Consider the following 23,692-nt stretch of genomic DNA (forward strand, 5'->3'; position numbering starts at 1 on the left):
TTAAAAACTGAGCATTGATTTCCCCGATTTCAATTGCCACCAGTTAAGGGTTACAAAAATAAAAGCATTTGTGACTGAAACCCTGCATTGATAACATGATGACTCTGCTCCTGCTTTGAAACACGTACTTGAAAAAGAAAGGAGCAAGACGAAGAAATGCAGACCAGCTGACCTTGATATTGTGGAGCATTCAATGTGCCAGCCCGGCCTTCCTTTACCCCAGGGGGAATCCCAGTACACCTCTTGAGGTTTGGCAGCCTTCCAAAGAGAAAAATCCTTCACGTAATGCTTATCACTATAAGCTGTCAATCACAAGGAGTGGCATGTTAATAAAGATGAAAGTAAGAAGAAGCCTGTTGTATAAAGAGATGTCTGTTGAATGTATTCCACAAGTTATTTATGGGCAAGAACAGCAAGAACACTTTGATGTAGAGAACAAACGTGCAGTTTGCCTGCAAGCCATAACTGGTATCAAATATGTATGTAACTAGGGAACAGGTATTAAGGCATACAGGTGTCTTAGATATGAAGCACTAAAATCTGCATTGCAATAATGTGCTCTGCTCATGAGGCTTCAGTCTTTATTATCTGCTTGTAAGAACACATGTTAAGATCCTCAGAATAATTTGTACACGTTGCATTTTGTAGCAAAAAAAAAAGTGACTTTGACAACTCATCCATCTAGCTCGTATCACCAACTCACAATGGCAAATCTGGAGCTTTAAAAAGTGGCATTTTTGTATTATAACTCCCAGAATCCCCAAGCCTCCTTGGCTACACTGCTTGGGGCATTCTTAGGGAGAAAAGGAGAAGCACCAAAGCCCGAGGCTGCCACCACCATGCCCACGCTACCAGGTGCAGAGTCCGCCGCAACAACTTGGGAACTGACCTTGACGCAGCTGCACTGCTGGAGGAGGAAGCAAGAGAAGGGAGTGCCAGGGTCAACGTCAGGAACAGCAAGAGGCAACCGCCTTTCCGGACCCACACCTTGTCAAGGCCTCAACATTCCCTGTCTCCACTGCAGGTGTGCATGGTTAGTTACCTTCAGTAGCCCAGATTGAGCCAGGGCTAGTGAAGGTAACTAACCACGGAGTTGGCAAATCATGAGGAGCAGACTTTGTTGAAACTACTGTTCAGGTTCTAATAAACCCTTCTTTGTTTGAAACACCTGGCATTGAGTCCATGAGTCAAAGGATGGAAGATAGGCCACCTGTCGACCCTGGTAAAACCAGCGGGGCTCACACAAAGCAATGGTTGTGGTGGTCACACTCTTGCATCCGATGTAATCTTGGCCTACAGTGAATTTTGTGGAGATGGGCCTCTCCACTAACCATGTAGCTATCTGTTTTGATGCTCTCAAAGAGTTAGAATCCACAAGCACCAAAATCTCTCTTACGACAGTGGCTTCTAAACACCACAGTAAACCTAATTTCTGGGTACAGAGAGCTTGTTAAGCTTTTGAATTCTGGAACATTCCCACTGATTGTGCAGGTGAGCAAAACAAAGCAGGGACAAACCAGCCTTGCGTACGTGCATGTGGATTCTTCACAGGAAGACAGTTTGCCAACTAGGTGAACGTAGTCGCTAAGTGATAAGAACAATCTGTTTTAGTGAAAAGACCTCAATCACAAGGACTAGATACTTTAAAAAGCTATTTAATTCAGCACTCAATCAAGTTTATGCTGACTTGTCTAAACCAATTTGTGAGAGGCAGCATGGTACTAGCATTCAAATATATACAGTTTCAAATCTCCGCTCATTCTGAAGCTCATGTAATAGGAATCTATATTTTCTTCTATAGGCAGATTTACTTCACAGGTTTACAGCAAATATTTTAAAAATAGTATTATTTGAAGTTACCCAAGCTACCAACTGGGCAAACACATATCCTTACGTAAGAATTAAATAAATTTTAATTCTTCAATTTTTAATCAATTCAGAGCTGCAAGTTGCAATGAAAGTGACTCTCCTTCAAAACAGTGTCAATAACCATGAAACAGTAATGTCTAGCTGGAAAATGTATCATATATCAGGACCATACAGAACCTAATTAACCTATTTCTCATATTCTATAAGCTACCATATTAACCAAAGGCACTCAAATTCATGCAGAAATTAACAAGTGCTTTAACATACCTGATTCCTCTTGGGCATCAGGATAAACAGTTGCCAGTTTTCCATATCTGTCTCCCCTAGAACGGACATCAAAATAAACATTACCTGTTGGAAGTAAACAGGTTGGTCTTATTATAATGGTGGAAGGTGTTTGGTTTACTTATTAAGGCAATAGTTTCCAGCCTTGGGTGCCCAGATGTTTTTGGACTACAATTCCCAGAAGCCATCGCCGCTACTTGTGCTGACCAGGATTTCTGAGAGTTGTAGTCCATCTGGGAACCCAAGGTTGGGAAGTACTGTTAAGGATACAATCCACAAGCTTTCTTACATTGATACCGTTAAACCACAGCAGTGCAACACAAAGGGTACCATGTAATCCTCCTATGTCAGCAGATACAAAGAGATGGCACTGAGCAATCACACCACTCAAAACAAGCAGGCTGCATGCTGCAGTGCTTACTGATTCTGCAAAGGGCAAGTGTTAAAAGCTCCCTCTGGCCAGAAGCTGCAACTTGGAGGCAACTCTTTCCTCCCACTATAAGCGCCAACTGATAGAAAGACAGGGGACAGTAGATGCACGATCTGAGAGACAAGCATCCATGGACATGGGGAAGAGGCAGATGACATCACATCAGGGTTTCTTACTCATACTAATACATGAACATATGTGAGCCTGAATTCCAGGCAAAAATCAAGATCAAGACTTCTTGAAGAGAAGATCTGCTTTAGAAGAACCAATCCCTAAATACATTGAGCTGTTATATGAAAATGCTGGCTTCTGCCTAAAATTTCTAAATGTTTTCCAGCTGAGGTGTTAAGCCAAGGAAGTTAAACCAAAGTGCAACTCTCCAGACAATGTTGGACTATAACTTTCAGCAATCCTTACCACAGCCTCAGTCAAGGTTCAGGCAGGAAGGGGAGGAAAAGGCGGCCAGACAAGACCATAGCAGAGGTGTGGTATCGGAGGAAAAGCTGCAACTGTTGTAAGTGGGCCCTCCCTTCACAAAGAAAGTAGCTTAGTTTGTTAATGACTGTAGAAAATTATCTACAAGAAAAAAGTCATTACCAAATCGATACAGTACAGTTTGCAAGAAATATGTTATGCATGGATTTGCTTTTCAAGAAGCAGCCCCAGTGCATTCAAATGAATTAAAAACGACATAAAAGCAACATAATATATCATACACACACTAACAGCCAAGTGTACCGTTTCAATGACATACCTTTTGATGTTGCATAACCATGTCCATTAGCGATGATCTTTTGTATAAAAGAAATGATCTGAGGAATATTTTCAGTCACTTTCATATATACTGTAGGGGGAAGAACCTACACGGAGAAAAGAGAAGTAAGATTCAGTTAATACTCTGAATTGCACAAATAACAAACCACTTTCTTACAAGGTGGGCAAAATGTGGACCTTCAGATATTGTTGGACTGCTCACCACACAAAACCGATTTTGAGGAATGCTGGGAGTTGTAATCCAACAACATCAGAAGAGACGTACTTTGCCCACCCCTACTTTATTAAGACTACCGTAATCAAAATGTCACAAAACTGTATGTAAGCTTCAGATTCTCCAGAACTCTGCATTAGACTACAGTTCCCAGCATCCCTCACTATGGTGATTAAGGCTGATGGGAACTGAAGTCCAACAACACTTTGGAGAGCTACACTTTCTCCATCCCTAAGCTAGACAGAATTTTAAAAAATGAAGACACTAAGTCAGATGTTGTGGACATTAAGCCTGCATTTAGGAACCGGCAGCAAGAGGGGAAATGGGCCTCGTGGCGCAGTGGTTAAAACGCTGTACTGCAGCTAAAACTGTGCTCACGACCTGGGGTTCAAATCCCAGGTAGCCGGCTCAAGGTTGACTCAGCCTTCCATCCTTCCGAGGTCGGTAAAATGAGTACCCAGCTTGCTGGGGGGGGCAATGTGTAGCCTTTATAATTAAAATTGTAAACCGCCCGGAGAGTGCTTGTAGCGCTATGGGGCGGTATATAAGTCCAATAAATAAATAAATAAATAAATAAATAAATAAATAAATAAATAAATAAATAAATAAATAAATAAATAAATAAATAAATAAATAAATAAATAAATAAATAAATAAATAAATAAATGCAGTCATAATGAACCAGCCACTAGGAAGCACTGCAGGTATCAGGGACTAGGGATTCTGGGATAAAGAAAGAATGACTGATCTCCATTATTGGTGAATCAGGGGGGCTTGCCTGGCTCTACTTTGTGGGAGAGGATGCTTAGGACCGATTGTGTCCACCGCCCTGGCCATTTACCTATTCCAGAGATCGGCCAGAGCTTCGAAAGGATCGCCTGTCGAGGCAACAGGAAACTCCTCAAGAACTGTCAGAAAACCACTTGGATCCATCAATCTCCTGAGGTGGACCATCCGAACAGGTCCTCCACCTCTGAAGAGATTAAGAGTTCCACTAAGTCTAAACCTCACCAGGTAGTTTCTGTCCATGACAATGGAACTACAGAGATCTCCTTCGCACCCAGATCACCATCATCCTACCCAGCATGAAATACAAAGTCCAGAGTGTGTCCTGCTATATGTGTGGGGCCAGAAACCACTTGGGACAGACCCATGGTTGTAATGGAGGACATGAAGTCCTGAGACGCTCCTAATAGGTTGGTCTCAGCGTGGACATTGAAGTCCCCCAGTACTACCAGCCTAAAGGACTCCAACATCACCTGCGATACCAACTCAGTCAACTCAGAAAGGGTGGATGGTATACCAACAGAATCCTTATTCTGTCCCAGGCACCCACGTTTAAGTATACACACTCGAACCCAGAAAACAGTGGAACAAGGCGATGTAAAATTCTGTTTCTTGCCTTAAACAAAACATAAGCTGCAATCAAGAATTAAGTTGCAACTAGAATAGGCTCCTTGAATCAAAGAAACTTACGGAGGCAGTGACTCATCAAATCCTCACTGATTCAATGAGCCCACTCTATTTTTTACTTTATATACCCTGTTTCCCTGAAAATAAGACAGGGTCTTATATTAATTTTTGCTCCAAAAAACACATTAGGGCTTATTTTCAAGTGATTTTTTTTCATGTACAGTGGTGCCCCGCACAGCGACGATAATCCGTTCTGAAAAAATCGTCACTATACGGATTTGTCGCTATGCGGGACTAAAAACCCCATAGAAACGCATTAGAACACGTTTAATGCTTTCCTATGGGGAAAAAACTCACCTTTGAGCGAAAATCCGCCATCCGGCCGGTGCTCTAAAGGAGGCAACACAACGGGCAGCCATTTTGGAACCGCCGATCAGCTGTGCTTCGGCTGCTCTCTTTTTCTCTCTCTCCACCCCTTGCAGGTCCAGCCTGGGCAGAGAGACCGAGGCACCCCGCCGCCATGGCCAGGGTGACTGAGTCTCCCTGCCCAGGCTGGAGTTGCGAGGGGAGAGAGAGAGAGAGCGCGCGGGGGGTTTGCGAAGTTGGCTTCCCTGCCATCTTTGCAAAACCCCACCCCCCGCCCATCAGCTGTGCTTCGGGCCGGCTCTCTCTCGCCTCCGAGAGCCAGCCCAAAGCACAGCTTATGGGCAGGGGTTTTGCAAAGATCTGCTGCTCTCTCTCTCTCTCTCTCCCCTGCCGGCTTCGGTGCGCGGGCGCTCTTTCTCTCTCCACCCCTTGCAGGTCCAGCCTGGGCAGGGAGACCGAAGCACCACGCGGTGCCTCGGTCTCCCTGCCCAGGCTGGACCTGCAAGGGGAGAGAGAGAGAGAAAGACCGCCTGCGCGCCGAAGCTGGCAGGGGTTTGCAAAGCTGGTTTCCCTGCGATCTTTGCAAAACCCCGCCCATCAGCTGTGCGTCGGGCTGGCTCTCTAGAGCTGATGGGCGGGGGTTTGCAAAGATCACCGGGAAGCGAGCTTTGCAAACTCCCGCTGCCGCTCTCTCGCTCTCTCCCCTTGCAGGTCCAGCCTGGGCAGGGAGACCGAGGCACTGCGCCGCTACGGCCAGGGTGGCGGCGAGGTGCCTGTCTCCCTGCCCAGGCTGGAGTTGCGAGGGGAGAGAGAGAGAGAGCGCCCTGAAGTACAGCTGGTCAGCGGGGTTTTGTAAAGCTGGCTTCCTGCAATCTTCGCAAACTCCCGCCCATCAGCTGTGTTTCAGGGCTCTCTCTCTCCCCACCCCGCAACACAGGTGATCAGAGGGGCCTTTGGGATGATCGTGGGGAAGCGTTTCCCCACGATCATCATCACAATGCGATGTTTAGCCTATTTAAACATTGCAATGCAATCGGTTTTTTCATCGCAAAATCCGCATCGGTATGCGGATTCATCGTTAAACGGGGCACTCGTTAAGCGAGGCACCACTGTACAGTACTACAATCTACATTTATTATTTAAATACAGTCATGTCATCTTCTTCTGGTTGCTGCACAATGGTGGAGGGCAGGGTTTCACTTAACTAGGGCTTATTTTGGAGGTAGAACTTACATTATGAGCATCCTGAAAAATCATACTAGGGCTTATTTTCAGGTTAAGTCTTATTTTAGGGAAAACAGGGTATTTCCCACCTTTCTTCAAATAAACAAACAAACACTAAGGCACTGTACAACAATGTAAAAATACAGAACATGCCTAAAATCACAACTTACTACAGGTTTTCAGCCATAGCAATGGGCAGGCAGAAAGGAGAAGGAAAATATGACAGTTCTTCTATTGGCAAAGTGGGAGAATGCCATGTGATTAAGAGACCTGTCACTGTCACGACACTGATTTGACCAGGAGTGGGCAAGCAAGGACCCTCTTGGGGGTTCCTGATGGCAACTTTTATCAGACATAGCCAGAACAGCCAACAATGAAGGATGGTGGGAGGGCAAAAGACTTCTAGAAAGCCACAGTGGGTCCACCCTGTACTTCTCCAACAAAAACAATTACAGTACACATTCAAAATTACATCATGTCAGGTTGAAGGTCAGAACCTTTAAGGCGGCCATGTCTTCTTTAAAGTCCTCTTCATAAAAATGGGCAAGAGATGCTGGCAATACACCCATCTGTAAAAAACAAAGAAAAAACACCAAAAACAGTGGGGAAATCACACATAGAAAGTGACTCTGGTTCTTCAAATGGTCATCTGTAAATGCACACAAACGGGTTTCTTCTGCACGTACATAGAGGCTCTTGGAACTTTCTAGAGCTTTTGTGCATGCTCGTCAAGACCTCCTCCCCTTGGTGCACATTCTCTGCCCATGCTATAGAATGCCTCAGTTCCAAATAACAATCCACCTCTGTCAATCGGGTACAGGGCATACATGATGGACAGAGGGGAGGATAGGTGGGAAGAATGAATTCACAGATGACTGCTTAAAGAACCAAAGTTACAGGTAAGTAACCTCTCTTTCTTAGTGGTCTCTGTGAATGCATACAAATAGGTGGTTAGCAAGCTAATTTACCAGGCGGGTGGGCTGTCATGGTAAAATGCATGTCAGGTCAGCATGACCGAGGGCAGCATCAGCTCTGGTTCAAACATCCAATCTCTAGTGGGTGGCAAATGTGGAAGGCATGAACCATGTCGTGGCTTTGCAGATGTCTCTTAAGTTGATGCCTCTGAGAATGGAGATTGTCACGGCTCTGATGGTGAGCCAGCATGGGACCTAATCGGGGTCACAAACCATCTGGAAATTGTCTGAGAGGAGACTCAAGAACCTCTAGTAGGACTGTGAGGGCTGATGAAGAACCTCGTGGATTTCCAGGAGGAGGAGATACGGGGAACATGAAAGGCTAATGCACGACAAACATCGAGGGAATTCAGGGTGTGCTCAAGCCCACTGGAGGTCGACGGAAAGAAGGTAGGTAATATGATGGGTTGCCGCAAATGAAAGTCAGTCACAACCTTAGAGAGGAACGTGAGGTCAGGATAGAGGGTGACCTTATTAGGGTAAAATTCCAGAAAAGGAGGATTTGTCTGGAGGGCAGCAATCTCTCTGTCTCTACAAGCTAATGGGACAGCAACCAGAAAGATGGTTTTGAAGTATAGGAGCCATTCCAGGGCACTCGCTAGGGGCTTGAAGGAAGTGCGTGTAAGACAGTGAAGGAAAAGCTGAAGGGACCACTGAGCAGCTAGTGGTCGGCGAGAGGGGCAAATGTTCTGCAGGCCCGGAGAAACTTCTTAAGAGTAGGGTGTTGAAAGAACAAGGTGGAGTTTGCATGCTGAGGTTGCTGTGCCACAATGGCTGCTATGCACACTTTAAGAGTAGAGTAGGAGAGACCAAGCTTGAAAGTGTAGGAGGAAGGCGAGGATGGCATCCAATGCTGTCGGAGCAACAGGGAAGTCGTGAAACAGGGCAAACTTGGAAAAGATGTTCCATTTATAAGTGTACAGGGTGTTAGTGGAAGGTTTTCTCACATGCTGCAGGGCCTGGGCTACCAAGGGAGTATTCTCCATGCTGTTAGACATAGTGTCAGTACGACAGGATGGAAAACTCAGCCTTGATCCTGTGTCAGAGGTGTGGTAGCGGTGGGACCTGAAGGAAGGTGGACACCAGGGACTTTAGGGTCGTGAACCACAGTTGCTGGGGCCACCAAAGGGCGATTAGGATGGCACCAACAGGAGTGGTCTTGTTGAAGTTTGATAACTGTCTGTTGGTGGAGTGGGATTGGTAGAGGTAGAGGATGCTCAGGGATCATGAAGGCATCTTCCATCAATCTGGGTTCTATTCCTGCCCTGGAGCAATAATGGGTGCATTCTGTATTAACAGGAGAGGCAAATACATCCCCCGTGAGGGTGCCCCGCTTGTGACATAGGAGAAGGAACACTTCATTGTCCAGAGACCACTCGTGGCTGCAAGTGTGGCATCTGCTAAAAGAGTTCCCCAGGGAGTTGTCTTCTGTGGAGATGTGGACTGCAACTGGGTAGATATGGTGAATGTAGCACCATTCCCATAATTGGATGGTGAGGTAAAGGAGAGACAAAGAATGTGTTCTTCTTTGCTTATTTATGTAAAACAGGACAATGGTGTTGTCAGTAGCTACCTGGACGCCATGCCCTACAAGGAAGCTTTCGAAAGCACAGAACACTGACGACTGCAAGAAGATCTAGATGGCTGATATGGAGTTGTTTTTCTGCAGGGGAACTATAGACCACCCTCATATCATGAGACTGTTGCAATGAGCCCCCCAGCTGGTGGGGCTGGCATCTGTAATGACTTGCACAGTCAGATGGAGAGGCTGGAATGGCCTGATGACGCTGAGACTGTGTGAAGTGTCCCACCAGGTGAATTTCAATGCCAATTCTTCTGTTACCTTCTGGATGGTATTGAGGATGGTACTGACTCAAGTCCGTAATACTCCTCAGGCTTGTAGTAAGTCAGGAGTTCATAAAGGTGGACCTGTTTGGGGTAAAGTTGTTGATACTGAGGATCTAGAACCATGGGTGTCCGGGGTCGAGCATGGGTCTGCTGTGTGTCCATATCATATGGAGGTTGTTCAAAAGCATGGTGGGTCTTACAAGATGACTTATGAGGTGGTGGAGGTTCAGTGGCAGCTGAGGCAGAGCTTGAATCATGGCGAGAGACCAAGCATCACGAAAATCTGAGGCTCGCATGTGCCAACTGCAACACTGCAATGACCTCAGCCGAAGTATTCCCCAATCAGGTGACTGACTGAATTGAGGGAATACTGCGGTTCCAGACAAGGAGAGACAAACATCCTCATCTATCTATGGCAAGTCTAAGCAGACTGTTTCTTGCCGATGCTCCTCTGGGATCACAGAGGGCGGTTTGGCCCTGTCTGTAGGTTGTGAGGTATAAGACTCTTATGGCCAGAAGGTATTGAGGCCTTCTTTTTCTTGCATGTGTCAGATGAGTTACCAGCGCTGCAGGTAGGAATACAGTATTTGAGCTCAACTTCAATGTCAAAGACTTTGACTTAGATTTTGACTTTGGCTGGGCTGATTTCAAGGTTGGAGAGAGAGTTGTTTGTGTAGGCAGCAGGTCAGCACTGTGTGACTGTGGTGTCAGTGTCAAGTCCATAATAGGGGCTTGAACAGGTTGCAAAGATTTTTCCCAGAGATACAAAAGGAGCTGCTGAAGGCAAAGCTTTAATGCTGGCTCAGTGAGATTTTTTTACAAGCCTGGCATGAACTAGTCTGGTGTGTCTCTCCAAGGCAAAATAGGCACAGCAAATGTCCACTGGAGGGAGGGACTTTATTCAGGCAAGAAGTGCACTGCTTGAAAGGGCCCGAAGAGGCCAGAAGACAGGTCCGGGGGGGATGGAAAAATGGGGGGAGTGAAGTCTCCCCCTCCCTCCCTCTCTTTTTGGATAGGCTCATGAAGAAAGAAGGGAAAGTCTGGAGGATGAAGAATTTCTTCCTTCCCTCTCTCTCTCTTAAAAGGTGAATGGAGCTCCGTTGCTAAGATGCAATTATAGCAGCAGCAAAAAAGGAACTGAGGCATTTTACAGCACAAGTGGAGCATCCATACCAAGGGGGGACGTCTTTGGAGAACACGTGCAAAAGTTCTAGAAAGTTCCAAGAGCATTTCCGCAGACGCAGAAGAAACCTATTTGTCCGCATTCACGGAGACCACAAAGAATGTACATTTATCTAGCAACTTACAAAAAGAGAGAAAAGGAGTATAAAGTAATATGGAAAAGCATTCTTAACAGTTCACCTGAGGGGAACTGCTAAGCTACTTGTCAGGACGCAGGGAACATTGAAAGAAATCAATTTTTTAAAAAGCAGAAACAACCATCGCCTAAAAGTAACTTGGATTTCACATATACCGGTAAATATAAAATAACCTGTAACAAAGCATGAATGGCAGTTATCCTGAACTGTAGCAAAACAAAACAAATCCTTACAATTAAGGAAATGCAGCTTCTCTTTTTTACAATAACTTGGCAGGGAGGAAATACCCCATTCAGATGGGTTCCCCTCATTCTAATTTCATTCTGACATTCCCAAAAAGTCTATTCAGAGCGAGGATTCTCATACTACTGACTCTGATTGTCTCTGAAATGATGCAGTGTTACTAGGTTTCCAACACTCAGATCAGCTCAGAAACAAACTTTTTTAAAAAGCAGTATCAACGTTTGAACTCAGGGGAAGAAAAGGCTGTGAACAGCAAACAAAAAAGGAAAAAAAAACTGCATGAACCAACATTCAGTGCAGTCCTGGCAGTGGTTCTTAACCTTTGCTACTCAGGTGTTTTTGAACTGCAACTCCCAGAAACCCCAGCCAGCAGAGCTGATGGTGAAGGCTTCTGGGAGTTGCAGTCCAAAAACACCTGAGTAACAAAGGTTAAGAACCAGTGCTGTAGAGTACAGGAGACACCACTGGGGTGAACAGCCCAAAAATTGCTTTTAGTTTATGTTTGGCAAACAAAATACTTGAGCTTCATGTTTTTACTCTAAGCATTTTGAGGTTATTTTTAATTGAAGGTGGTATGGTAACTGCCTGGAGAAAGTAACACTTAAACATTATTCTAGAAAGCAAATAAATGTAAATCCAGCGGTTATCTCCAAACACAGTATACACAATGAATGGCTGGGGCACTGACATATACGTGGACTCAATGGCTCTGCTCCACTTGGGAGGAACAACTGGATTTGACCATGAATTATATACCAAACTACCTTAAGAGAACTAAATATATCCTTGGAGGAAACAGGTGGCATCAACGTACTGTACCATCTAACTTTCAGCTCTGCAGGGTAGGGCCCCACCTCTTGCGCGCACAACTTTGCTCCTGCACATATGAGCAGCTCCACACACCCCACGCAGGATTCAGTCGCGACCGGAACCTAACATGATCATGGCACGTGGGTATGGAAGGGGAAGACAGTTGGACGGAGGAAGGGAGAGACGCGTGCACAGCTTAGAGGGAACCTTGGGTAGCAGAGTACAGTTTCATGATGCTGTGACATCTAGAGTCCTAATCAAGCATTACAAAAGGCTTACATTGAAAGCAGGAGCAGAAAGAGATTTCTATCCCCACCCCTGCCTTCTTCAGATAGCCCCTCTCTCCATAGGGTCAGAGCTGGAACCTCTTCACACTTTCAAATTAACCCGCTTCCTTTCTATTTTTTATTTTTATTTTTTTAAGAGCCTGAATAGGGCTTAAGCCAGGTGATTCCAAATGCTGGAAAAGAACACATGGAAGACTGGATTTACTTCCAGTCCTGGTTCAGTAGGAACCCTGGTTAAGACTTACTCACAGTTCACATTGCCTTATCTGTAATACTTTACAGAAGTAAAGGTGGAGATGAAAAAACACTGACAGGGGATGGACTAGGGACAGACCTCACAACAAAGGCGCCACACTCCCCCAATCGCTTTGATTGCAATAAAGAGTTGTCTCTTGGCTACACTTGGTCTGGCCCAGCAGCATTTTTCATCAATAAAGGCAGAAGTTAAAGAAGACAAAGGAAATCTGTACTCAAGCTCTCCCATACTTCAGTTCTTATGCGTAAGTCAAACAAGATGCCCAGACTGACTACAGCATAAACAAAGCAGAAGCACACTCACTTCATAATCCTATAGAATTTATATGATGAATAAAATTCAAAAACTAAACTGCAAGAACTGTACTTACCTCATTGGCTCTCTTGATTATTTTGTCATCTATATCTGTAATCCCCATCACCATGACAACTTCCTTCCCAAATACTTTCATCAGTAATCTCCTAATTATATCAAATCTAACATAGGATCTGAAAAAAACAAAAACACATTATGCCAAAAGACACATTATCCATAACACAAAATTACACTTCCCATCAGCAATTTACTTTAACCTGAGTGCATTAGAATGCCACAGTCTTGCGGCACTTAAAGGGATAGCAGATTTATGGCTAAATTTAAATTTAAGCTCAAACTTTTAAAACAGGCATGACCTCAGGCTTGTGGGTTCTCCTTTTTCAACTGGAACCTAAGATCCACCAGCTTCAACCTCTTGTAAAAGACACACACTAACAAAATAAAAACTGGAAAATAAAATAAAATAAAATAAAATAAACACAATAATTTGTTTCGAGTGCCAAAGCTGACTTATACGAACTTCCAATCTTCCACATGAAAAGTTTACTCTGGGGTTATCCCATGAAGTTTTGGGTTTTCAGCAGCACATAGATTTTGCTTTTGGAGACGGGAGAAAATTTTATTTATATTTCTGCAAACTCAAACAAACTGTAGGGGGAAACTGTAGCACTGAAGGGAGCTGTCAAAGTCAAGCAAAGGACACCCGACAGAGCCACACCCGCTGCAAAGCTTTAATACGGAGATTGAAGGAAGCCTTCAATGCCTGAAAAACCATATGCTCTCTTAAAAAGGACCCTGCAATCCTAGTCCGAGAGAATGGCAACCATGTGAAAGAGAGTGGGTAGCAGACTGTTATGAGAAGGGAAGAGCAGGGAGTAATTCCAGCTCCCCCTTCTACTTCACCGCCTTCTTACAGAGATCCTAAATCAAAGAACCATAAGCAAATAGCAGTAGGTACTTACACTCGTAAAATCTAGGAGGTTCAAGAGAACAATGTTCATACTGAGACTACTATAACTACAGTTCCTGCAGAAATGTACAAAAGAACATTTAAGAAAACAAATCCCTACAGAAAGAGGGAGATTCTCCAGAGGAAGTGTTTGAGGGGGAAGACTATGTTATATTTCAAAATACTGTGAATGTCCTTCCTCCTTCAACTACAACATCAGGTACTGAAACACAATCTCATTATCTTAATGGATGGAGAAGGATGTAGGTGATCATGGAGCAAAGGAAGGAAAGATGTGGGTGATCACGGAACAAAGGGAAGGCAATTAGCCTTCAGAGAAAAAACAACGAAGTGTGGACAGATGTCCGAGCCAGCGGAGTCATAAAGATGCCCGGAGAACTCTTTTTATTAACATAGCACAATTACACAGAATGTTGAAAGAATTCAGATAGGACACTAGTTTTCTAATTGCCACTTAGGACTGGCCAGAGAAAGTCTTTGAACTTATGCCCTAACTCTAAGGGAAAAGCCAGAATGAGTAAGTTACCCAGCCTGCTGGCAGCTGCTGCTTCTCTGCCAGGAGAGTTTGCTCTCACTGAAAACAGATAACAGCTAACGGCTTTGGGCAGAAGGTTCCCACAGAAGGAGGCCGCAGCAAAACTTTGGGCCCACTCAATTCGGATAACTTTTTCACTTGGGCTGCTGGTGAGCGGGCACACAGCCAATTCGAGGAACAGGATGTTGTTGATTTGGTGCTTGCATGTGGACCTGGAATTGGGAAAATCCTGAGAACACAGTTGGAAACTAAGAAATCAAAGTGGGAGGATAAAGGCAGGGAAGGCATTGTCAGCATCCTACAGACACATAGTCAACATAGTCAACATCCTACAAGAGCTTATTTTACATCCTCTGCCCAACTGCAATTTACAAACTTAAGAAGATGGTGAAACTGTGGTGGAATGTGCTTTCAGGTTCAAAGTTGCTGATCTGACAGCAAATAAAATAGATCTGAATGAACAAGATGTACAGAGGCTGATGGCACTGCCATAAGATTAAGGCACAATGTCAAATGCACAATGAGACCAATTAAAAAGGAAAATACTTTTGCAGAAATATTGGATGAAGCTAAAGCAGCGGAGAGGGTGGTGCTACACGGCAGTTACAGGACAGAAGAACAAATCAGTGGCACCAGTGACCACTTCAAATTATTGTAACTATGATGACTACAGATTTTCAAGGAAAAGGAAACAGAGAACTGGTCAACAAGCAGAGGTATTGAGTCTCTGATGAACAAGAGAAGAGAGGAACAGGACAAGGAAAATGACTTCAAACCATGCAGAGGCACCCAGATAAGAGACAAAGAACTGCAGTCACCAACTATTTCTAGGCATATTGTGGCCACTCAAGACCAGAGACCTAAACCCAATGCCAAACTGGCATCTGAGGTACCATACTTCTTAACAGTGACTTCTGGAGAAAGAGAAAATGAATAGGGGTTCCCAAGCCAGAGTGACTCCTGTTCTAATACTGAAATGTTGGTTGTTCCTGTGCAGCCAAGCAATGCTGGTGGAGCATACTTTCACACAAAACAGGGAGGTCAGAGAACAAATCACATTCCTCGATTCAGAAACTGAGTATGTCTTAGCTAAGAAGAAGTGGACGAGGACAAAGAAGCAAGGAGGCATGCTATTAACTGCACCAGACTTGATTAGATTAGAGCTCAGATGGTCCACTCAACAGCCCATGTGTACCAGAAACCTTGATACAAGACAAAGAGAAATCGATGCCTTGATGTATATCTTGGGGATTTTTTCAGACAAGGCACCTGAGGAAATTGTTACAGATGAAATTTTAGAACCTGATGTTCTGGTATATACACTACTGCTGCATTTCAAAATACAACTGAAGAGATTATCCGTGACTAGCTTCTGTAAACAAACAAAATCCTAGCTTCTGACTAGTTTAACCTTCAGTGGTACTCTGACACTTTCCAGATATAGGAATGTGTAAAATTCACGTCTCCCAACAGTGCCTGTTCACCTGTAATATCCGTTACCATGTGTTGATATAGCAGCCCATTTTAATGCTTCTTGGCCACATACATTTATTTTTTATTTTATACTGCCTAATCTGATACATACTTCTGCTAACTTTACTAGGAGGTACTCAGTATTTCAGGACTGCCATTTTACATTACAGACACAACTGCAATTCAGAATAATGTGTCACAACAATAAAACTGTATTATATCTAACTGCAGAAGTGAAAATTCCAAGCTGCGCTGTAAGCTACACTGCCAAATACATATTTTAAACATTTCTTCTCACTGTTATCCACACCCACTTAATTAAACCACTTCAAGTCTTAAAATAGTTTTTCAACCAATACCTCTAAAATACAGGACACAAGGAAGGAGAGGGTAATTTCTCCCACAACCTAGGCAAAGTCTGAAGATATGAACCCACTGTTGGCGTATTTATACAGAGCGGTAGGCCTGATTTCTGCAGAATTCTAAGTTACCATAAATAAGTTCTATGGCGGGGCATACAACCAGTTCATTCCCACCTGGCTTCTCCCATTGGCACAACCAGATCATCAAAACTAAAAATGGCTTGTTTGCATGTTGACTGGAGCCAGGATCCTACATCTTTGCTTGCACACATGCAAAAAGTCAGGACTGCCAGGTCAACTGGGTGAACCTCAGCATGTCCACCTTTTAGAATGGAAAAAAATGGACAAAAGCTAAAAAAAATCACTAGCAAATGGTGACACGAAGAAAGAAGCATGGCCATGTGGAGGAGCCCAAAGGGTGACGCTGGAACCCCAAGGACCACCATTGTCCAGCCCTGACCAAAAGCCTGTTCTATCGGCTAAATCAGTGGTTCTTAACCTTTGTTACTCGGATGCTTTTGAACTGCAACTCCCAGAAACCCCAGCCAGCACAGCAGGTGGTGAAGGCTTCTGGGAGTTGCAGTCCAAAACTCCTGAGTAACCCAAGGTTAAGAACCAGTGGGCTAAATGATGGGACAAGCATTTCAGGAAAGGTAAGTAAAATTAGAAGACACTCACAAAGCATGTCCAAGATGTGCATGGTCATAAACAGTTGGTCCACAACTATACCTGTGAATAAAACAAACAATCAGGAAAAAAAATTACCACACTGATATACTGTAGTCTTAAATGCACACCATTACCCACAATGATTGCAATCTTACTACATAAGAGCAGCAAATAGATGTGTCTCCACAACTTCTACTTTACTGAATGCATTTCAAGCAGGAACCCGTTCTAAAGATATAATGCAGATTAAGCTAGTCTACTTGAGGCTCCCAAGAAATGTTAGTGCCCAGCTGAGCTCTGCTGGTTCAAAGAAGAAAATGGGGTCAACTACAACAGGTTTGTGTCAGCAATGCAGAGCTAGAACCACTGTACAATCTACTTTAGCCCCCATGTAGGCTAAATTTTAAGTACAATTCTAACTGGACTGCCCATCGTAAATATGCACTAAATTTGGCTAAATGTAGCACATTGCTATTGCTTGCTTTCCTTATATCAACAGTGGACATCACGTCCCTTCAGCCATCCACGTATTTAAATCTAGGCCTTTGGCATTCCTATTTGGATCAGTGCATACAATCCTGCTGTACAGAAAATATGTCCCTTTTCTGTATTGCATTTTGGATGTTCCCAACTGTGTAGGATACACGGCTATATATCTGGAATCTGGAGTAAACGCGCACTGCTTATATACCGTCCCATAGTGCTTCAAGCACTCTCTGGGCAGTTCACAAGTTAATTATGCAGGCTACACATTGGAGTAGGCTAACTGGAAGCTAGAGCATGGACCCACACTCTAAAATTCTGGTTGTATCTTCACTTTTTAGCCAAGCATCCTAACTATGCACACTTTATGCTAATAGATTTCCATATCAGTTAAGTGGTTACTTTGGTCTAGCATAAAATTCGATCCACTGGCATTCCTCTTGACTCCATTCTAATGCTTGGATGACAACAAGCATTTAGAGTACTGCCCCAGATACTACATATCAAGGGGCAAGAACTGTTTTCTCTAGCAAACAGAACATGTTCTCTTATTGCAAATGATGTGTTGCCAATATGAGTCACTTGCAGCTTATTCAGCAACTCTTAGAGTAACCCAGGCTCACAGAGCATTTCTCCTTACTAGATTTAACATTCTACCCTCAGCATTGCTCCAGGGTAGATTTCTTCTGTGTTTTGATCCCAGGTCCTTTTATACTGGATTTATATTATATTTTATGCTGTAAGCTTTATGAGCACATGAGGAATGGTTTAATTTGACCCCTTCTGCAAAAACCAAGGCTACCCTGGTAACTGGTTAGTTATGTATTGTTTGTCAGACTGGAATCCTTATGCTTGCTCAAATTGGAAACTTTTTCATTGCTGTAATAATAAGGGCCTTCTTATTGGAAGATGCTTGAAATTTTTCACTTTTTTTTTTACTTTCTGTCTTCTTTGTATTGTGTGTAAGTTGGTTGACATGTATCAGAACAAGTCATACAACTGTAACAAATTTACTGATAGTCCCAGTATAAATAACAAATGTTTCAAATATGTTTACTTGATGTACAAATAATTACAATATTATTTCCAGAATAACTTGAAGCCTGGCCTTTCTGCCCAATTTATATCCCAAATACAAATTCATATGTTTCTTTGCTTGAAGTTTCCTGCCAATCCTTCTTTCCTTGCTTTACTTTTTTGTAAGAGGGAGCTGGCATGAATCCCCATTACTGGGATTCATAGCCTTCTTAGTGCCAACCAGTCAACGGCCCCAGTTTTAGCCTGCTCTCTACTCTAGACTGTCACCTGACAAGAGGATTTCCCACTCAGCCCTTCAGGTATTTTGAACTTCCACTCACAGGATTCACTGATGATGCTGGCTTGGCCTTCTTGGAATTAAAGTATGAAACATTTGAAATAAGAACCACTGCACAGTGCTTGGATGCATTGCCAGTACAGTACATGAGCAGAGCCCATTCAACCCAGTGGGACTTGCTTTCAAATGAAGGAGATGGGAGACTGGGGTCTTGTGTGCATTTACACAATCACATAGAACGTACAATCAGAAGGGGCTGCAGGGGTCATGTAGTCCAACCCCCTATCAATGCAAGATCCACACCTAAAATTTCCCTAGCAGAGGACATCTAACTTGTTTCAAAACCTTCAATACAGATCTCCACTTCCTGAGGTATGGGATACTGTTGCTGAAACAGCTAAAATTTAGGGTCCCCTCCAGAGCACTACTTTTTTGTGCTTTTAAAAGCGGTATAACCAGAAGAAATTCAAGAGGAAAGCCTCCCCTCACTTTACTGCGTATTTATTGGGGGGGGGCAGCGTTGCTTTTTTTCATGGCTTGGCAATATACAACCAAAAACATCAGTCAATGAACCCCGGCACTCCCTTAGAGACGAAGGCAAACGAAACGTATTTTCTACCAAGTCACCACATCCGCGTTTCCCAAGATGAGCGGTTCTTTGCTTCTGCTCAGGCTGTTGTAGGCCTGGATGCCCGTGTCGTGGCCCGCGGGCCTGATCCACTTCGTGCCGCAGCACCTGCTCCTCCGGGGACCTTCGCCCAGCAGCGGCTTTCTTGCAGCGGCCAACACAGCTCCGCCCGCCGAAAGGGCCGGAACCCCGCACCAGGCGAGACTCAGCCGCCGCCGCTGCTGCTGCAAGGACGGCGCGGGGGTGGCGGCGGCGGCGGCTCTTCCCAGGGCGCCCCAAGGGATCAGCCGCGGCGCGCGGCCCATGCTTCCCTGCCCGCGGCAAAGCGAGGGAAACGACCTCGGCCGGCGGGAAAGGGGCTGGCTTCTCTTCCCGACCGTCGCCTGCCTGCAACGCGCCGCTGCCTCCCTTCCCCTCGTACCGCAGGGCTGGGCCCCCAGCCGGCCCGCTGCTCCTCCTCCGAGAGGGGAGGAGGAGGTCGGCCGGCGCCGAAGCCGCTCGGAGGAAGGAGGCGGCGTCGCACCGCCCTCTCCGCCTGTAGCAACAGCCGCCGCCGCCGCCTGTGCGCCAACCGCGGAGGGCGGTAGCTACAGCCGGCAGCAGGAAAAGGAGGAGCTTTCGCGACTCCTCTCCCCCCCCCCGCCGGTAAGGAAAGGTGGGGAGAGCGATCCGGCCAGCCAGCGGGCGGGCCCCCATGGGCTCGCTTCTAGTGCCGGCCGCTGCGAACTGTTCTCGCCTTCTTTCCTCCTTTCTTCTTCCGCTGCGATTGAAAGTTGCTGGACGACTCGGATCGGGGGCCCCGATCCTATGCATGCTGACTCGCAAACAAAGTTTTCGAGGAGGTTTTTGGATTTGGATTATTATGGACACTTTCTTGAGAGCAAGTCCCGTTGAATCTAGCGGGGTTTACGTGCGAGAAAAGCTACACGGCACCGTATCCTTTAGCTGTACTGCACACGCATATCTGAAAGTAGGCCCGTTGCAGTCAGTAGGCTTACCTCTGAGTAAATATGTGTAGACATATTGTGCCCGTGAACCGCATACGTGTTTACTCGGATGCAAGCCCCCAGGAAACAATAGGATCTCCTATGTAAGTGTAAATAAGATTGTAGCATGAAGTCCCAGTAAATTGTACAGTACAGGACAGTAGTCAGGAAAGTCGAAGGGATCTGTAATCCACGTGGATCACTTCTGCGCAGCCTAGGCATGATTAGAGTAAATGGTCAATGAAAGTTGCTCCCCAGTTTCTTGGGAACAGGATTGCAGCTATTTAAGCCAAGTTAAGATGTCAGGTTTCGAAAGGTTTGAATCCACGCCACTGAGATCCTCAGTTTTAGCAATGCCTGTTTCAAGCTTCCAAATTCTGAAGTAGTTTTAAAAGCAAATTCACTGACCAGGTACCAAGATTAGTTCTTAGCTTAGTTTTTGGAATCTACATTTCAGTCATTTTAAGGCATGGGGAACAGAGTATGAGAAAATGGATTGTTTGATTTTTCAAATATTTATTGCATTCGTTCATTATAGAAAGTGTTTTTAAAAGTAACAACTGTATATAAATTATGCCTAAAATTTACTGATTGCTTGTTCTATCTCACATATTGGTTTCGCAGTATAAGATCCATGAAGAAATGTGATGACACCTTTCACAGAAGAAACTATCAACACAAAATGAGCTTTTACTAATAGAAGATAGGCTGGAAAGGGGCACCATTTCTATAGGTGACAATTAAAAAAATAAGGATGCAATTCTAGACATAGTTACCAGGGAGTCACTGCTATCAAACTCAGTAGGATAAAGGCTGCAATCATAAACATACTGTATTTACTGAAGAGGAAACTTCACTGAAGCCCAGGTTAAGACATGCTGGTTGAAATCCAGTAATAAGTTATACTAGAATGCATGTGTGTGTTCCACTTGTAACAGCCCTAATAGGACTTCCAAGGTAAGTGAGATAATTAAAGAGTGGTTTTACCAGTTCCACTCCTCCAGTGAGTGTTCATGGCCAAGTGGGGATTTGAACCCTGTTCTCCAGAGTCCTAGTTCCTATCTCCTAGAGTAGGTGCACTGAATCACTGAGAATTTGGTGAATCAGCTTTCTTCATAGATTTTATTGATTTAGTAGGCCTTCCTCTAGTTGTGAAGCATTTAAGAGGCAGCATAACATCATCAAAATGAGTAGACATGGTCTAGAGGGGCGGGGTAAAAATCAAATAAATAAATAAATAAATAAATAAATAAATAAAATAAATCTGTATTTTATTTACTTTTTTAAATATAGAAGCCCCTCATAATTTGAGGTCCCAAACTATATTTAACTCGTCTTTTACATAAATCTGACAATGGCTCCACTGAATACAACAGGGCTAAATTCTGAGTAAGCATGTATTAAATAATTCATGTAGACATGCAAATAAGTGGGTACTGCAAAAAGTGAATACTTTGGCTTATAACATGCAGTGCCCCCAAAATTGCATGGTTTTAGGAATCTGACTGGTTGAGAACAGCATCTTGATTCTGCCTTCAGCATTAAGGTCTCGGCAACCATTTCCCAATTTCACTTTTACCTCCTGAGGCTTGTAAAAATCTACCTCTTCTAAAAGCAGTATTTTAAGGGAGCAGCCCAGCTGTATGTAGTAAAACATATTTTAGGTCCCAGTGAATTCAACAGTGGGTGGAAATCATATGTACAGTTTTAAATGCCTTCATTATCTTTCTGGAATTACTACCTCCTCAATCAATTATTGTTGTCACTGTTCACAGATTCTTATTAGATTTAATGCCACTTCATCTCATTTGGCTTAGATGCCATACCCCCCTTACTCCCCCCGACACACTATTCTGTAACTGGACTGAAGCATAAAGACATCCCACAACTATCCTTCTAGCCCAGCAGAGTGTTACACTAAGTTGAATTTCAAGAAGTTCTTGACTGCCTTTCAAAAGCTTTCTGTAAATTATAAATCCAGACAAAGGGAAGAAAAAGCTGACCTTCCCACTTCGGGCTCTGATAATGCCCACTGCTACTTTTGACACTGTTCACTTATATTATGATTTCTGCACAAGGGGTAAACCTTCCATTCAGGTCCTCTATAACACATGGGAGGGAAAGGCAAAAACAGAGCCAAAATGCCCTGGTTTGGTTTGGTTTGGTTTGGTTTTGTGTGTGTGTGTGTGTGTGTGTGTGAAGCTCTAGCTTATCTTAAACATGCCATTAATTTGGAGTTTCATCCTGTTTTATTCCATTTGTTCCTACTGGCATGTTCTGTGCTCTCACCTAGTTCTGATCCTGCGTCTTTATTATTATAAAATATATGGCTTTGTCTACTCCTGTCTGTTAAAATAAACTGCTAACATCTAATAGAATCCACTTATTCAAGAATCACCTTTAATATATAAATGTATAAAATAACTTGTGAGCTGTATAAATAAATACGACAATTAGGAGTCCCTCCAAAGATCTAATTTTATGTGCAGATTTGACTGCCCCCCACCCCCATTTACTGCGCTGTGGCAAAGTTGGGGAAGACAGCTTGTCTCAGTCTTACCTATGTAAGAATATATTTTCATAGAAAGCTCTGTGGATTCTTCTGAGGAAAAACTGTTTCACTTTGCTGCCAACCCCAAGGATTTTCAAAATTATTCAAGGAGGAGTGCAGGAAGTGCAATTACAATTTGGAAATTGCCCTGAACTAAGTGGAGGGCCAGTGGAATTAGGGGCTGTGTGGGTTAAGATTTTCTAAGATATAACAATTGTTGCAACGACAGTAAAAGCACATAGCTGAGAAATGATCCAACTCTTCCTTAACTAGTAACCAGCAAAAAGACCGAAGACAACAAAGCACTTTTTGAAAAAAAAACTCCTTTCCTGCCACTGCTGAAGAAACACTGTTTGAGCCTTGCTTAAGTGGCAACCGAAACAAGAAAAGAAAATCTGACTCGTGAGGAATGAGTTTTCCCCTATAAGCAAATCCAGTTTTATTAGAAGTACAGTAAAGCGTGATTCTCAGTGTGGTGTAGTGAGCAGAGTGACAGCATAGGACTGCAGATCAGGATTCAAATCCCTAATTCACTGGGGGGGAAGGGAACTAGTGAAATCACTCCTTAAATATCTCACTTACCTCGAAAACCCTATTAGGGTCATAAGTAGGTCCCGACTTGAGGGCACAGAACACACACACAAAGCGTGGAGCAACCAGAATGCAGCATAAACCAAAAAAACCCTTTTCTTGGACGGCCCTTCAGAGCCCCTCCCTCCACTTTGTTTTGATGGAGGATCGCTGATGGTTAACAATCACACTCTGTTTTTGGATGGAAGATCATGAAACCGGTTTGCTTTCATTTCTCCGCGCCCGATGGGGAAAAAAAACCCCTTTCATTTAAGGAAGCTTCTCCCGGCCTACTCCCGCAGATCCGATCCTGCTGTTTCCGGAAAGCGCGGAGGCGTTACTTCGGAAGAATAAATACGGAGTGGGAGTAGCTGATGCATGCTATGCTCGCTTCCCCGCCACCATCACCGACGTAGACGAAGGTCGGCTGTGTGGCTTGTTTTTTGTTGTAGTTTTTGCCGATTAAAGGGTGGCTGAGGCGGCTTGCTTCTTCTGCCCCGGCTTCCAGCGCTGTCTCCCACCG

The 23,692-nt window shown here is 44.1% G+C and overlaps 1 protein-coding gene and 1 long non-coding RNA gene across 7 annotated transcripts in view; one reads left to right on the forward strand and one right to left on the reverse strand.

Annotated features, from left to right (window-relative positions):
* Positions 1 to 20,939, reverse strand: part of CARS2 (cysteinyl-tRNA synthetase 2, mitochondrial) — a 50,917-nt gene extending 29,978 nt beyond the window's left edge. Inside the window, exons 1-7 of one of the 6 annotated variants that reach the window (XM_072994616.2) lie at positions 20,825 to 20,939; positions 16,646 to 16,696; positions 12,683 to 12,800; positions 7,073 to 7,144; positions 3,339 to 3,444; positions 2,137 to 2,220; positions 173 to 302 (exon numbers count right to left, since the gene is read on the reverse strand). In XM_072994616.2, coding sequence (XP_072850717.2) covers positions 173 to 302; positions 2,137 to 2,220; positions 3,339 to 3,444; positions 7,073 to 7,144; positions 12,683 to 12,800; positions 16,646 to 16,696; positions 20,825 to 20,877 — 614 coding nt within the window. In that variant the 5' untranslated portion in view covers positions 20,878 to 20,939. Of the gene's footprint in view, positions 1 to 128; positions 754 to 2,136; positions 2,221 to 3,338; positions 3,445 to 7,047; positions 7,145 to 12,682; positions 12,801 to 16,645; positions 16,697 to 19,053; positions 19,564 to 20,824 lie in introns of those variants that run through there. The other 5 variants (XM_020794309.3, XM_078391427.1, XM_072994617.2 and 2 more) reach the window with 5 other exon arrangements.
* On the forward strand, positions 19,751 to 23,066 carry LOC144588488 (uncharacterized). The gene is made up of 2 exons (XR_013544074.1): positions 19,751 to 19,996; positions 22,880 to 23,066. It is a non-coding gene; the product is annotated as an uncharacterized LOC144588488 (long non-coding RNA).
* Positions 23,067 to 23,692: the final 626 nt, after the last annotated feature.

The sequence above is a fragment of the Pogona vitticeps genome, chromosome 3 (genome assembly GCF_051106095.1).
Source record: "Pogona vitticeps strain Pit_001003342236 chromosome 3, PviZW2.1, whole genome shotgun sequence".
Classification (NCBI taxonomy): domain Eukaryota; kingdom Metazoa; phylum Chordata; class Lepidosauria; order Squamata; family Agamidae; genus Pogona; species Pogona vitticeps.